Below are 18,053 nucleotides of genomic sequence, written 5' to 3' on the forward strand. Positions count from 1 at the left end.
TGGTGAGGCCTGGGATTTTCAGGCCGGTAGGCACAGTACCAGCGCCCCGCATGTGCCAGGGTGAAGTAAGCATTGAGCCTGAAGGGGTGATGCCAACCCTGCGCTTAAGACCGCCAGTGCGCCTCTACTGTCCGGTGTTTCCCGCTACACGCACTAGCATGGTGGTGCGTGTCTCCAGGCTGGCACGTCCGGTACCAGCCCCACGCATCAGGCGTCTAGTGCGTCAGCCCAGCCTCGCCAGTCAAGAGTCGCCAGAGCTGCCCGCCAGTCAAGAGTCGCCAGAGCTGCCCGCCAGTCAAGAGTCGCCAGAGCTGCCCGCCAGTCAAGAGTCGCCAGAGCTGCCCGCCAGTCAAGAGTCGCCAGAGCTGCCCGCCAGTCAAGAGTCGCCAGAGCTGCCCACCAGTCAAGAGCCGCCAGAGCTGCCCGCCAGTCAAGAGTCGCCAGAGCCGCCCGCCAGTCAAGAGTCGCCAGAGCCGCCCGCCAGTCAAGAGTCGCCAGAGCCGCCCGCCAGTCAAGAGTCGCCAGAGCCGCCCGCCAGTCAAGAGTCGCCAGAGCCGCCCGCCAGTCATGAGTCGCCAGAGCCGCCCGCCAGTCATGAGTCGCCAGAGCCGCCTGCCAGTCATGAGTCGCCAGAGCCGCCCGCCAGTCATGAGTCGCCAGAGCCGCCCGCCAGTCATGAGTCGCCAGAGCCGCCCGACTGCCCTGAGCTGCCAGAGCCGCCCGACTGCCCGGAGCTGCCAGAGCGGCCCGACTGCCCGGAGCTGCCAGAGCGGCCCGCCTGCCCGGATCTGCCAGGGTGCCCGCCTGTCCTCCGGGTCTGCCAGAGTGGCCCAACTGCCCGGGTCTGCCAGAGTGACCCGACTGCCCGGATCTGCCAGAGTGGCCCGCCTACCCGGATCTGCCAGGGTGCCCCGTCTGTCCTCCGGCCCAGCCCGAGTGGCCCGCCTGTCCTCCGGCCCAGCCCGAGTGGCCCGCCTGTCCTCCGGCCCAGCCCGAGTGGCCCGCCTGTCCTCCGGCCCAGCCCAAGTGGCCCGCCTGTCCTCCGGCCCAGCCCGAGTGGCCCGCCTGTCCTCCGGGCCAGCCCGAGTGGCCCGCCTGTCCTCCGGCCCAACCCGAGTGGCCCGCCTGTCCTCCGGTCCAGCCAGAGTGGTCCGTCTGCCAGGGTCAGACCAAGTGGCCCGTCTGCCCAGCGCAGCTATCGGCGCCACCGAAGTGGGCGACGCCGAAGGTGGAGCGAGGTCCACGTCCCGCACCTGAGCCACCTCCAGGATAGGTGGGTTGGGGAGGGAGGGTGTAGCACAGTGCCTTTCTTGCAAGCTCCAAACCCATCAAAGAAGTAATCATTTATCAATGTAGCACAAAACACAACATAGGTTAGAACAAAAACACACAAGAAATAAAAATAAGAAATATGAAGAACACGGGAAAGAAGAGAAGCTACCGTATATACAGTCAGTTCCAAGACCATATTTACAATGTGCAGGGATGCTCTAGCCATTCTGTTAGCTCCAGCTATTTAGCAATCTTATGGCTTGGGGATAGAAGCTGTTCAGGAGCCTGTTAGTGTCAGACTTGATGCATCGTTACTGCTTGCCAAGCGGAAGCAGAGAGAACAATATACGGCTTCGGTGGCTGGAGCTTTCAACAATTTATTTCCGGGCCTTATTTTCACAGAGGTTCTGGACGGCATGGGGTTCGGGCCCAGTGATGTACTGGGCTGTCCGCACCCCCCATGTAGCACCATGCGATCTAGGGTGGTGCTGTTGCCATACCAAGAAGTTATGCAGATCATTCATGTTAAAGAGTAATGGAACAAGTATGGAACAAGTTTATTGTATAAATCCCAATAGATTGTCATCCTGTGCTGGGGTGGTGGTGGGATATCAGAAACAGCAAGCATAGCGAGTAACAGCTAGTTACAGCAGGACGGCAGCAAGAGATACCATCGCATGGGAGTGTTGACATCTGACATATAGGAAGCATGTGTATAATTGGTAAACTTAAATAGACCTCATGTAATTAGAGTGTGAATCCAATTGGTGCAATATCTGCTGAAGCAAAAAGCTGATGCCACCACACTCTGGTTTCCCTTCTGAAATGGTTCCGCTTTATTTCTTTTTCAAGACAACTTATGTACATTCGCCTGTATATGATCCTAATCCAATTCAGAGTTTTAATTACTGGTAGGTGTAAATGAATGTCCTCATTGAGTATACTGAAATATACAATGAAGAAAAATAAAAACCGCAACATGTAGAGTATTAGTCCAATATTCATTGAGCTGAAATAAATGATCCCAGAAATTCTCCATATGCGCAAACGGCTTATTTATCTCAAATTTTGTGCCCAAATTTGTTTACATCCCTGTTAGTGAGCATTTCTCCTTTGCCAAGATAATCCATTTACCTGACAGGTTCGGCATATCAAGAAGCTGATTAAACAGTATAGTCATTACACAGGTGCACCTTGTGCTGGAGACAATGAAAGGCCACTCTAAAATGTGCAGTTTTGTCACACAACACAATGACACAGATGTCTCAAGTTTGAGGGAGTGTATAATTGGCATGCAGACTGCAGGAATGCCCATCAGAGCTGTTGCCAGATAATTTAATGTTAATTTCTCTACCATAAACCCGCATCCCATGTCAATTTAGAGAACTTGGCAGTACGTCCAACCGGCCTCACAACCGCAGACTACATGTATGGCGTCGTGTGGGTGAGCGGTTTGTTGATGTCAACGTTGTGAACAGAGTGCCCCATGGTGGCGGTGGGTTATGATATGGGCAGGCATAATCTACGGACAACGAACACAATTGCATTTTATCGATGAAAATGTTAATACACAGAGATACCGTGACGAGTTCATAAGGCCCATTGTCGTGCCATTCATCCGCCTCAAGTTTCAGCATGATAATGCACAGCCCCATGTCTCAAAGATCTGTACACAAGTCCTGGAAGCAGAAAATGTCCCATTTCTTCCATGGCCTGAATACTCGTCAGACATGTCACCCAATGAACATGTTTTGGATGTTCTGGATTGACATGTACGACTGTGTGTTCCAGTTCCAGCCTCCTCTAATTCATTTATTTAATTTGACTGATTTAATTATATGAAATATATCTCAGTAAAATATTTGAAATTGTTGCATGTTGTGTTAATATTTTTGTTCAGTAGATGAGACTGATAGCAGACTTTCGTTAGCTAAAAAGAGTAATGGGCCAAGTATATACTGTAATATACTGTAAACAACCAGTAGAACAGAACCATTCAAAATGCAGGTCAATGCATCCTATTACAGATAATTGTTTTATTATGATAAATGATTGTTCTACTCAACATGTCACTGTGAAACTAGTGATTTATTCACTGTACTTCCCCTTTAATCCTAAATCTTTGACTTCTATGCAAATACATTTCCCTCTCTGTATATAAAAAGGAGTCTGTCTCTCTTTCACTCAGTTGGAGTAAATAAGTATTGTTCCCATCATTTCAGCTTCCTCACAAACCTTGTTCCCTGCATCTCTGCTGCTGCTGCTGGCAGCTGCCTCCTGTGAGTTCCTTCAAGGGATTAGGAGTTTGAAAACAAAACATAATATTCCGTGTTTAGAAAATTATTACAATAACATAATCAAACTGTATATTTTGATTTGCCTCCCCAGGTGTGTGTGGCATTGTTGACCCGGAACTCACCCAGCCAAGCTCAATGGTTGTAAAACCTGGAGAATCTTTGAGCATCACCTGTAAGGTCTCTGGGTATTCTATCAGTGATGACAGCTATACCACAGACTGGATTGGACATCCTGTAGATAAAGCTATGGAATGATTCGTGACTCCGATAGAAACTGCAAGGATTCTTTAAAAAGCAGGTTCAGCATCTCCAAAGATGATTCCAACAAAATAGTCATTGTAGAAGAGCAGAGAAGTCTAACTGAAGACACAGCACTGTATTACTGTGTCAGATATAATGACACACAGTGGTGTGAAGCAAAGCATGACCTGTACAAAAACAACAAAGATGTCTGTCTCATGAAACCATCGTTCCCTAAGGATGACCCAGGTCATATTGTCACAGTCAAAATGGACACATTCTGGGAATTTGAGATAAACTGTCTGAAAAGCTTTATACATAATGAATATAATTAATAAATGTTTCTGCAATCATATTTTAAGCACGAATATTAGACATGTACATGTAAATTCACAGTTGTTTAATGCTCATAATAAGTTTAATAGCATATTTTTCAATTAAAAGATAAAAATGTTCTTTGTTATTTTAGTGATAGAAATGATGAGCATCCAAATGCACCAAAGGGCTGGAGCACCTAGTATTAAAAAGAAAGGTTAAACCATTCATAATGATGCTGACTAAATACCAACTATTAAAGGTTAAACCATTCATAATGATGCTGACTAAATAACAACTATTAAAGGTTAAACCATTCATAATGATGCTGACTAAATAACAACTATTAAAGGTTAAACCATTCATAATGATGCTGACTAAATACCAACTATTAAAGGTTAAACCATTCATAATGATGTTGACTAAATAACAACTATTAAAGGTTAAACCATTCATAATGATGTTGACTAAATACCAACTATTAAAGCTTAAATCATTCATAATGATGTTGACTAAATAACAACTATTAAAGGTTAAACCATTCATAATGATGTTGACTAAATAACAACTATTAAAGGTTAAACCATTCATAATGATGTTGACTAAATACCAACTATTAAAGGTTAAACCATTCATAATGATGTTGACTAAATACCAACTATTAAAGGTTAAACCATTCATAATGATGTTGACTAAATAACAACTATTAAAGGTTAAACCATTCATAATGATGTTGACTAAATAACAACTATTAAAGGTTAAACCATTCATAATGATCTTGACTAAATAACAACTATTAAAGGTTAAACTATTCATAATGATGCTGACTAAATAACAACTATTAATAAAGGTTAAACCATTCATACTAATGCTGAATAAATAACAATTATTTTGAGTGAGTTGAAATGAGAACATAAAACGTATTATAAGAAAGGTTCATACATGTTTGTAACATTTATAAAGCATTGTACCTGTAGGATTTTGGTAAAATGTTCTAATTCTAAAGAATAAATAAATGATGTAATAATGTATACTACTTTACAAAACAGTTAACTGATGGTAAAATGTGTATGATCACCTATCCACAACCATCTGAATGTGTTGCTATCCTCATAGAGCAGGTGTGTGGTACTGGTGGGAGGTTTTTGTTATGGTGTGTATCACTGTGACTATATGGGGGTCACAGTGATATTACGCCGTACAAAAACCCCGTTGCTCCTGTATGGACACATCAACACTGAACAGGTGAAATAATCACACCCCAGGACAATGGTACCAATGTAAACCTAATGAAACCTCCCCATAAACATGATTTTGGCCATGTTATTGGGTTTTATACTGTGACATAAATCCATATATTTGCAAACAACTGTTACAAACTGACTATGCATACACCTTTTGTCACAGACAATAATCACAAACATTGAAGAGTAATCCACCAACTCAGAGAATATAATACTGTAAGAATCTGTAGTAATGCTACATTCCATAGTTTTAGCCATTGTTGTATGTTTTTTATAACTGAGAACAGACAGAGTCATATGGAATCCCTATTGTCGTGACGTTGTATTAGTTAATGTGACGACTGTTGCTCATCGAATGATTAACGGTGTATAATTGTGTGATTTAAATGAATCAAGCAATGAATCAAGCAATTATTAACTCATTAACCTGGGGCACCATGGGAAAATTCATTTTATTGAGTTTCTATTTCCCAAATTAACTCAAAGAATATCAGAATATCAATTTTACAACAGTCGCTTAATTAATCAATTTTCTCTTGTCTCATTTCTGAACGTCGCATAATCCGGGAATGAGTTTACCACACCAATCTTAGTTGATTATTTATTTACTAGCAAGCTAAAATGATGATAAAAGATACACATAAACAAACCACAGTCTAGGCTATTGATTAGGACTTAGTATAACAGGCCAACACACTATGGCGCATGTTACCCAAAATGGGGATTTAAAAGAGAGAGAAACAAAGAAAGGACACGAGAGAAATAAACATTTGGGTGCATTTGTCAGCTATGCTTATTTAAACCTAGCCTTGCCCCGAACTGCCGCTCTTATGGGTCAGAATATAATGATGTAATTACGTGTTGGAGGTCTCAGATGGGGCGTCCCGCGTGGCTCGTTTAGGTTTCTCAAGGATGCACTGCTCCGACGCAACTCTTTGGTTGTCCTCACGATGTCAGTGTCCCTTTTGGCTTAGTGGTCTGATTCCTCGTCCTTGCTTTGAAAGGGGGCTTCTGAGGACAGACAGCTCTGTAGCTCAGAGCTTACAGCGTAGGAATGTGACAGCGTAGATACCACGATTCGATGAAGAGTGGAGGCTAGGTGGTTCGGCTTGAATTCACCCGCTTAGACACAGCTACTCATCCGTAGCTTGGGTAGAAAAGTATTTCTTTGTCTTCAAACTTTGTGTTGCGTTTTGGGGTTCGTTGACCATTCAGACCTTGGCTGCAGCCTAGGGTCACTTTAGTCTACAGTTCATTCTTCAGTCACATGTTTTATACCCTCGGGTCAGAAGTGGGCGTAACCGCCTTTAGGGCTGTTCTCTGGGCTTACCAAGTTAAGGGACAAGACCTAGATTTTTCTCAAATCCAATTTTACACACTAACTTCACATCTCATCTTTACCAAAACATTCTCTTTGATTTGGATATTTTCCACACAACGTACAATGTATAAACATCAGGCATATACTGGGAAAACTCTTAAAGGTACAATGTTTTCATAATAACGTCATCTGTTAATTAACCTTTAATAATAAAACAAAAATTACATACATTTTCATATTCCATCTCTCGTCATGACCACCATTGTGGCTGACGGAAACCATTGTTCCAAAGTCCCTTTATTGCATGTTTAATGTTCTGAGGCCAGTTCTCCATAGTGAGGACACATGAATTTCTCTGTGTCCTAGGATTTATCATGGGTGTGAGGGGTCATAAAACCCCCACATCCTCATACCCCTAGATCTCTCCTCCTCTGTTGGGGGTTGAGAGAGACCCTGTAGGATTGTGGTCTCCTGTAACCTGACCTGATCAGGACAGTCATGACACTATGGATATGTGAAGGAGGCATTTTGTGCTGGGGTATTTCACTGTGATATGGGGTGGGGGCACAGTGAAATGAGGCTGTACAAAAACCTTGGAGAAAAAACCTGCATTATATCTGCCTGAAGATTGGGCCAATAGGGAGAAACCATCCAATATTCTTAAAATTATCATCTGATATTGATATCACCCCATTTTAAATAGTTTTACATTTTCAAAAAGTATGTTTGATGGTGATGTCATGACATGGACAAGAGCATCAGTTTTTAAAAGGTATAGAAAACTGAACTCACAACATCTGTCCTTAAGGAATCAGGTGTATGATAGTATTACGATATTGCATTATATTTTAATCTGTTGGATTCAGAATCATGACTTTAAAGCTGCCTATTGAAGTGCAGGGTTTTTGTACAGGCAGTGAATGGAGACAGCATTGCGATGCTTTGACTACTGGGGTAAAGGGACACAAGTCACTGTCTCAACAGGTAAGCAAACTTAAATGTGCAGAACTCACTACCCTCTGGAGAGCCTTAAGGTTGTGGGCGGAGCAGTTTCCGTACCAGGCGGTGATACAGCCCAACAGGATGCTCTCGATTGTGCATCTGTAAAAGTTTGTGAGTGTTTTTGGTGACAAGCCAAATTTCTTCAGCCTCCTGAGGTTGAAGAGGCGCTGTTGTGGAGTGGTCCATTTCAGTTTGTCCGTGATGTGTACGACGAGGAACTTAAACAAACGTTCCACCTTCTCCACTACTGTCCGGTCGATGTAGATAGGGGGTGCTCCCTCTGCTGTTTGCTGAAGTCCACGATCATCTCCTTTGGTTTGTTGACGTTGAGTGTGAGGTTATTTTCCTGACACCACACCTTGGCCCCAGTACATCACTGGGGCCAAGCTTCCTGTCATCCAGGACCTCTATACCAGGCAGTGTCAGAGGAAGACCCTAAAAATTGTCAAAGACTCCAGCCACCCCAGTCATAGACTGTTCTCTCTGCTACCGCACGGCAAGCAGTACAGGAGCGCCAAGTCTAGGTCCAAGAGGCTTCTCAATAACTTCTTCTCCCAAGCCATAAGTCTCCAAAACATCTAATCAAATTGCTTCCCAGAATATTTGCAATGCCCCCCTCTTTTATACCGCTGCTACTCTCTGTTATTATCATCTATGCATAGTCTCTTTAATAACTCTACCTACATGTACATATTACCTAAACTAACCGGTGACCCAGTACATTGACTCTGTACCGGTGCCCCCCTGTATAAAGTCTCGCTATTGTTATTTTACTGCTGCTCTTTAATTACTTGTTACATTTATTTCTTATTCTGATTCATATTTTTTTTTAACTGCATTGTTGGTTAGGGGCTCGTAAGTAAGCATTTCACTGTAATGTCTACGTATTCGGCACGTGTTACTATTAAAATTGGATTTGATTTTGATTTGATTTGAGTATTAGTTACATTATCATATCATAAATCAAAACTTCAGATGCAGAAAAAGAATGCTGGGTAATATGCAAAAAATAAATAATGAATTCGTTTTTGAAAGTATACTTGAAATATATTTTGTGTACATGTTAAGTGTACTTTCAAAAAAGTACATTTAAGTATATATTCTTGACTTATGAAAAAGTACACTCTCGGGAAGCATGTTCCATGGTTGTGCACGTTCCCTTATCATTGTCAACTTTCTCTACTCTCTTCTGAATAGGAATTCCAGAAGTACTTCCATACTTATTATTGGTACTGAAACTATACTTACTGTGTACTTGATCACTAACAAACAGAGTTTCAAGAAAAAACTTAAACAATGCTTCAACAAAAAAGCAACTCCAAGTGTATTTGAATGAATATACTAAATTACAGTGAGTGTGTTTGACTAGTGATAGTGAATGAAAAAATGATGAATTTAAGTACACTTTTAATAAGTGTGTTAAAGTGTAATGATTGTATATTTATAGTATAATTAAGATATACAGTACCAGTCAAAAGTTTGGACACACCTACTCATTCAAGGGTTTTTCTTAATTTGTACTATTTTCCACATTGTAGAATAATAGTGAAGCCATTAAACTATAAAATAACACATACGGAATCAAGTAGCAGCCAAAAAGTGCTAGACAAATCAAATTATATTTTATATTTTAGATTCTTCAAAGTAGCCACCCTTTGCCTTGATGACAGCTTTGCACACTATTGGAATTCTCTCAATCAGCTTAACAAGGTAGTCACCTGGAATGCATTTCAATGAACAAGTCTTTCTCTCTTTGTTAATGCCTTTGAGTCAGTCAGTTGTGTTGTGACATGGTAGGGGTGGTATACAGAAGATAGCTCTATTTGGTAAAAGACCAAGTCCATATTATGGCAAGAACAGCTCAAATAAGCAAAGATAAATGACTGTCCATCATTATTTTAAGACATGAGGGTCAGTCAATACGGAAAATGTCAAGAACTTTGAAAGTTTCTTCAAGTACAGTCGCAAAAACCATCAAGCGGTATGATGAAACTGGGTCTCATGAGGATCGCCACAGGAAAAGAAGACACAGAGTTACCTCTGCTGCAGAGGATAAGTTCATTAGAGTTAACTGCACCTCAGATTTCAGCCCAAATAAATGCTTCACAGAAAAACAGACACATCAACATCAACTGTTCAGAGGACACTGCATGAATAATTTCTGAAAAGAAACCACTACTGAAGGACACCAATAAGAAACTTGCTTGGGCCAAGAAACATGAGCAAAGGACATTAGACCGGTGGAAATCTGTCCTTTGGTCTGATGACTCCAAATTTGCAATTTATGTTCCAACTGCTAGATGCAGAGTAGGTGAACAGATGATCTCCACATGTGTGGTTCCCATTGTGAAGCATGGAGGAGGAGGTGTGATGGTGTGGGGGTGCTTTGCGGGTGACCCTGTCAGTGATTTATTTAGAATTCAAGGCACCCTTAACAAGCATGGCTACCACAATATTACGCAGCGATACGCCATCTCATCTGGTTTGTGCTTAGTCAGACTATCATTTGTTTTTCAACAGGACAATGACCCAACACACCTCCAGGCTGTGTAAGGGCTATTTTACCAAGAAGGAGAGTGTTGGAGTGCTGCATCAGATGACCTGGCCTCCACAATCACCCGATCTCAACCCAATTGAGATGGTTTGTGATGAGTTGGACCGCAGAGTGAAGTAAAAGCAGCCAACAAGTGCTCAGCATATGTGGGAACTCCTTCAAGACTGTTGGAAAAGCATTCCAGGTGAAGCTGGTTAATACAATTCCAAGAGTGTGCATAGCTGTCATCAAGGCAAAGTTAGTTTTTTTGGTTACTACATTACTCCATATGCATTATTTCATAGTTGTTGATGTCTTCACTATTATTGTACAACATAGAAAATAGTACAAATAAAGAAAAACCCTTGAATGAGTAGGTGTGTCCCAACATTTTTACTGGTACTGTACAAGAATGTAGAATATCCAGTATATTTAAGTATACTTTAGTATACTTGTAATATAGTAAAATATTTAATAAATTCTCGCTTTGGTAGGTATAACGGAATACCGTCACTACTAAAATGTATTAAAATGTTATTCACAAATATATAGTGTGGGATTGATTCAGTGTTTTTTTTCAGAACTTTGCCACTGGGCACAGATGTCAGTTCAATGTCTAGTTTTGATTTACATTTGGATGAGTTGTCAATTTATCATGAAATCAACAATAACTGTCATCATGTCATTGGTGAATTTATTGAACAGATAGAGAAAGAGGATAACAGTGATGAAAGGTTGTGTCAAAGGGCAGTAGGTCGGATTCAAAACTTTTCAGAAAAGATGAGGCAAACTACACCTCCTCCTGGGCCTCTGTAGTATGTACTCAATAATCTAGCAATATATTGGAACAAAGTATTTTACGTAAAGAGATAATTATAATATCCATTGAGTTAACATATTAGTGATCTATTGTCTTCATTCTCTTTTCTCTATTAGGGGTGTATAGTCAGAGTCTGGAGGACATTCCCTCCAGTCCAGTCCTGAAAAAGCCTGCAGAACCTCTCAGCCTCTCCTGTTAGGGATCTGGCTTTACCTTTAGTAGCTACAACATGGCCTGGATACATCAACCTGCAGGAAGAGCACTTGAATATATAGGCATTACATGGAGTGATGCTAGTGGAACTGCATATGCAAAAAGTGTTGAAGGACGGATAGAAGTCACCAGAGACAATTCTAACAGCATGGTGTATCTGAAGCTATCTGGTCTGAGAGCAGATGACTCTGCTGTGTATTACTGTGCAAGAGAGACACAGTGGTGTGAGTGAGTGGAGAAGCTGTACAAAATCCCCTCAGAGAATCGAACTGGCAGCAGAGTCAACAGAGGGCAGTGTAGCATCCGTACAGCAGAAAAACATCTACTGAAGCATAATATTCTCTTGAGAACCAAAACTACATAACTGCTTGTACATTAACAAAAGGTTCACATTTCCCTTAGGAGAGAGAAAGTAAATAGGAATCGGATACAGGCCTTCATAGCTGTGTTCATTCCTGTATAACAAGGTGACTGTCCTTGATAGATTAATCCCTTATCTGACATTTACAGTTAATTAACCCCAAAGGTGAAGAATTTCTATATATATTTAGAAAATCATTCTTGAAGATTTCCTGCCGTTTTACCAACCTCCGTGACATGAGCAGGAAAAACTCTAGGCCCTGGTTATGACATGAGGACAGAGTTTGTCCGTGTCACTTGACATTTCATGTTATCAACGAAAATCCCTGGCCCTACCAATGAGTCACAGTTTGACCCCTGAGCTCAGAGTTATTAGCCCCTTCCCATGAGATCATGATGTAAATTCAGATCCCTCAGAGTTCATATATACTTATATTCGCTGAGCTTGTGTGGCCTATCACTTTACAGCTGAGCCGTTGTTGCTCCTAGATGTTTACACTTAACAGTACTTACAATTGACCCGTGGGCAGCTCTAGCAGGGCAGAAATTTGAGGAACTGACTTGTTGGAAAGGAGGCATCCTAGGGCTGTCATGCCCTAGCTGACTCGAGAGGTTTCCCTTGTCCCGGTTGGCTCGGCAGGTTCCCATCCCACGTCATGCTTCAGCCAGCTCGTCGGGCTCCTATGCCTCAGCTGGCCCATGAGTTTTCTTGTTTTGATGGTGACGTCGGACTTGGATTCCGCTTCCAGTTACAGCCTCCTCTAATTCATTTACTTCATTTGACTGATTTACTTATATGAAATGTATCTCAGTAATATCTTTGACATTTTTGCATGTTGTGTTAATATTTTTGTTCAGTAGATGAGACTGATAGCAGACTTTTGCTGTTAACTAAAAAGAGTAATGGGCCAAGTATATACTGTAATATACTGTAAACAACCAGCAGAACAGAACCATTCATAATGCAGGTCATTGCATCCTATTACAGATAATTGTTTTATTATGATAAATTATTGTTCTACTCAACATGTCACTGTGAAACTAGTGATTTATTCACTGTACTTCCCCTTTAATCCTAAATCTTTGACTTCTATGCAAATACATTTCGCTCTCTGTATATAAAAGATTCTGTCTCTCTTTCACTTAGTTGGAGGAAATAAGTTTTGTTCCCATCAGTTAAGCTTTCTCACAAACTATGTTCCCTGCATCTCTGCTGCTGCTGCTGCTGGCAGCTGCCTCCTGTGAGTTCCTTCAAGGGATTAGGAGTTTGAAAACAAAACATAATATTCGATGTTTTGAATAAATATTACAATAACATAATCAAACTGTATATTTTTGATTTGCCTCCAGAGGTGTGTGTGGTATTGTTGACCCGGAACTCACCCAGCCAATCTCAATGGTTGTAAAACCTGGAGAATCTTTGAGCATCACCTGTAAGGTCTCTGGGTATTCTATCAGTGATGACAGCTATACCACAGACTGGATTGGACATCCTGTAGATAAAGCTATGGAATGGATCGGTGACTCAGATGGAAACTGCAAGGATTCTTTGAAAAGCAGGTTCAGCATCTCCAAAGATGATTCCTACAACACAGTGACTTTAGAAGGACAGAGAAGGCTAATTGAAGACACAGCAGTGTATGACTGTGTCAGATATAATGGCACACAGTGTGGTACTGTACAAAAACAACAAAGATTTCTGTCACATGAAACCATCGTTCCCTCAGGATGACCCAGGTCATATTGTCATAGTCAAAATGGACACCACCTGAGAATTTGAGTTAAACTGTCTGAAAAGCTTTTTACTGTACATAATTAATATAATTAATAAATGTTTCTGCAATCATATTTTAAGCATGAATATCAGACATGTACATGTAAATTCACAGTTCTTTAATGTTTATAATAAGTTTAAAAGCAGATTTTTAAATTAAGTTAAAGTTTTTCTTTGTTATTTTAGTGATAGAAATGATGAACGTCCAATTGCAACGAAGGTGCTGGAGCACCTGGTATTAAACAAAAAGGTTAAATCATTCATAATGCTACTGACTAAATAACAGCTATTAAAGGTTAAACCATTCGTAATGATGCTGACTAAATAACAACTACTAAAGGTTAAACCATTAATAATGATGCTGACTAAATAATAACTATTAAATGTTAAACCATTCATAATAATGCTGACTAAATAACAACTATTAAAGGTTAAACCATTAATAATGATGCTGACTAAATAATAACTATTAAAGGTTAAACCATTCATAATGATGCTGACTAAATAACAACTATTAAAGGTTAAACCATTCATAATGATGCTGACTAAATAACAGCTACTAAAGGTTAAACAATTCATGATGCTGACTAAATATAATTTATTAATAAAGGTCAAACCATTCATAATGATGCTGACTGAAAGCAGCTATTAAAGGTTAAACCATTCATAGTGATACTGACTAAAAAACAACTATTAAAGGTTAAACCATTCATAATGATGCTGACAAAATAAAAACTATTAAAGGTTAAACCATTCATAATGATGCTGACTAAATAACAACTATTAAAGGTTAAACCATTCATAATGATTCTGACAAAATAACAATTATTAAAGATTAAACCATTCATTCTAATGCTGACTAAATAACACTTTTTTGAGTGAGTTGAAATGAAAACATGATAAACCTTATTAGAAAGGCTTATTATAAGAACGTCTCATACATGTTTAATATTTATAAAGCATTGTACCTGCAGGATGTAGGTAAAATATTCTAATTCTAAAGAATAAATAAATAAATGGTGTATTAATATATACTACTTCACAAAACAGTTAACTGATAGTTAAAATATTTTTAAATATTTAAAGAGATAATAGATATGTGTATTACTACCTATCCACATACCATCTGAATGTGTTGCTATCCTGTGTGGTACTGGTGGGAGGTTTTTGTTATGGTGTGTATCACTGTGACTATACAGTTATATTTGGGGTTCTTTGAGAGCCACAGTGATATTACGCCATACAAAGACCCCTTTGCTCCTGTATGGTCACATCAACACTGACCAGGTCAAATAATCACCCCCCAGGACATTGGTACCAATATAAACCAAATGAAATATCACCATAAACATGATTTTGGCCATAGCCATGATATTTGGTTTTATACTGCAACATAAATCAAAAAATGTGGAAACAACTGTTACAAACTGACAATGGATAAACCTTTAGTCAGAAACAATAATACCAAACAATTAAGATTAATCCACCAAATCATAGATGAATATGATACTGTAAGAATCTTTAGTATTGTTATATTATATTGTATTATGCATGGTTTTATGTTTCTTATACCTCACTGAGAGCAGACAGAGTCAAATGGAATCCCTATGGAGATGTGAAGGAGGTGTTTTTGTGCTGGAGTATATCACTGTGATATGGGGTTTGGGGACACAGTGAAATGAGGCTGTACAAAAACCTCGGAGACAAAACCTGCATTATATTTGCCTGGGGATTGGGACAATATGAAGAAACCATACAGTATTCTTCAAATGACCGTCTGATGTTGATATAACCCCATTGTACTTTTTTTTACATTTTCAAAAAGTATGTTTTGATGGAGTGATGTCATGACATGGACCTGAGCATCAGATTTTAAAAGGTATAGAAAACTGAATTCACAACATATGTCCTCAAGAAATCAAGTGTTTGATCATATTGTGATATTGCACTTATTTTCATGTTTGTTGGATTCAGTATCAGGACTAAAGCAACCTATTTAGGTGCAGTGTTTTTGTACAGGCATTGAATGGAGACATAGCACTGTGATGCTTTTGACTACTGGGGTAAAGGGACACAAGTCACCGTCTCAACAGGTAAGCAAAGCAAAATGTATTATTTCCATCAAATGTTTAATTTTCCCATTCTATTTTGTGTGTAGGAATAACATTTTGTCAAATGCATTTTTCAGATGCAAAATGTCATTGAATAGACCTGTTCATAGTCCGCTAAAGAAATGTTTTGCCTCAATTTTCTTATTTCCTTGAAAGTCAAATAGTTCCTCAATTTCTAGGTTCTGCTGTTGTAGAATAAAGCAGACGTTTGTTTCCTAAAGTCTAAGAGAAAATGATCCATCTTGTTGACCAAGAGTGTAGTATGTCGTATAATGTAGTATCTATTTAGACCTTTTTCTTTACAAACCAAATTACTTTGGTTCAGTGATGAAGTTATTATGATGAGTTGAAACAGATTGTTGTGAAGAGGGTGGTTTTTGTATTGCTTGGCATATGCCTCTGTAACATTGTGTATGGATACTTTGACTATTGGGGGAAAGGGACACTGGTCACAGTATCATCAGGTAAGCCATTGTATGTATGTTTCTTTCATGCAATCGAGTTGTTGTAGTTTGTAGATAAATCATTGTTTTATGGAGAAAAGTAGACATTATTACTTGGATAATGTTGTTAGTGTAGCACACCTAGGTAAGGCAGTATATTGTTTGTTCATCTGTCCACATACATCTTTCACTTTTTGCGATTCATGTTTAATTAGTTGATTATGTAGGCTTTGCTTTAGGTCAGAAATTACCATGTGAAAATGAAAATGTAGGCTATTCATATGGGAGTCTAACACATAAACGGATTATAGGTATAATAATAAGAGTTAATCTAGCCTATAAATTGGCATCACCTTAATCCATATAAATAATTTATTTAAAAGGTTTGATTAGAGAAACAGTATGTTATATTTTACAGTTTTGTTTTTACTGGTAAATGTGTCTGCAATTTAATGTGTTAATGTGTATTTAATTGTGCCTTACTGGCATAATCCTTTTCTAAAGTGTTTATTCTATTCTACTGAGCCAGTTACTTTGTTCATATTCTTATATTGTATTATTTCTTATTGTTGTTGCATTGTTGAGAAGGAACCTGCAAGTAAGCATTTTGTTAGATGGTGTATAGCATTTGTATCCTGTACACTAATAAAACTAGAAACGTAGTGGTAGTTATACCTCAAAGAATACAAGACAACCAACGACATGGAACTAAATGGTGCCTTATAGTAGTTCTCAGGTTATAATTGTGTAATGACCATGGTAATTTCTAGTAGTTACCTGGTCATTTTTGTACATTCAAATAAAGTGTTACCTTTCTTTCTTTCTTGCAGCAACCACAGCCCCCTCTTCCCTATTCCCTCTTATGAGCTGTGGAACCCCTTCTAACGACATCTACAGCATCGGTTGTGTCGCTACCGGCTTTTCGCCTTCCTCAATCACCTTCAAATGGACAGACGCCAGCGAGAGTCCGCTGACAGACTTTGTCCAGTACCCTTCGGTTCAGAGCGGGGGAGCCTACATCGGAGTCAGTCAGGTCCGCGTGTCTAAGAATGACTGGGAAAAGTCAAAGTCTTTCAGGTGTTCTGTGGAACATCCTGGAGGTGGAAAGACAGCAGTCATCAAAAAAAAACAGGTAAGATGTGGTCATTATACTGTTTTTTTCTTTAGATTGCATTTTAATGTTTGTGGTGTAAACTATTTCTGTTTAGAAAACCTGAATATAAGGTTTTTACCGTGGATGTCTTTGAAAATATCAGTATTATTTCAATAAGCGGTTAAACTAACGTGCATAATTTTTTTTACCTCCCGCTACTCAGTCCCAAAGTCTCCAACAGTGTCTTTGCTGTCGGCGCCCATTGGCACCACCCAGTACCTGATGTGTATGATTGAAGATTTCACCTCCAACACAGTCACTGTCACCTGGAAGAAGAATGACATGGAGGTGGAGGGCCAGACCCCTACTCTAGTCAAACAGCCGTCAGGCCTCTACTCAGGCAGCAGTCTGCTGAAGGTCATCAACACTGACTGGAACAACAAGGTCAAGTACAGCTGTGTGGTGCAGCACCAGGAACAAACCATCAACAAGACGATCTCCAAAACAGGTCTATATATAGGAGTAGACTGTACTACAATTGATGTCATGCTCACATACAGGATCTCTATTATTTAGTGTAGTTCCTCATCAGTAACATGTCATACTTTCTTTCCCATTGCTTCTCTCCCTTTTCAGAACCACTGACGGTGACTCTGAACCCACCGCGTGTGAGAGAGTACCGTGATTAATGGACAGTTCAGCAGGCATCAGCTATGTAGCCAAGTGATCATAGGGTCCAGGGGGGCAGCGGTAGATGGAACATGGAGGCCGCGGAGTAGACACTACTACGCTAGCACGCGGGTGACACGGCGCTTAAAGTTAGTAGCCCGGGGCTAGTAGAAGCGTCTGCTCCAACGTCCGACGGAGGCCGGTTGGAGGCACAGTGGATGGAGTATTCGTCGGCAGACCAGTCGTGGTGGTGTGGCGGGGCGCCGTGTCGACAAAGGATCCAAGCCAGATGGCGAAAAAGGTATTGTAGATGTAGTAATTTAGTTTGCTAGCCGGGGGATGCGCT

General features: G+C 40.2%; 1 pseudogene and 1 gene segment (V, D, J or C); both read left to right on the top strand.

The window, feature by feature from the left end:
* The first annotated feature begins 10,903 nt into the window (after positions 1-10,903).
* Positions 10,904-17,162, top strand: LOC123732626 (Ig heavy chain V region XIG14-like; annotated as a pseudogene).
* Positions 17,163-17,262: 100 nt separating this feature from the next.
* On the top strand, positions 17,263-17,805 carry LOC123732629 (immunoglobulin lambda constant 3-like). The segment is given in 2 exon segments: positions 17,263-17,546; positions 17,675-17,805. Coding segments are annotated over 2 exon segments (279 nt in total).
* Positions 17,806-18,053: the final 248 nt, after the last annotated feature.

Source organism: Salmo salar, unplaced genomic scaffold (genome assembly GCF_905237065.1).
Source record: "Salmo salar unplaced genomic scaffold, Ssal_v3.1, whole genome shotgun sequence".
Taxonomy (NCBI): Eukaryota; Metazoa; Chordata; class Actinopteri; order Salmoniformes; family Salmonidae; genus Salmo; species Salmo salar.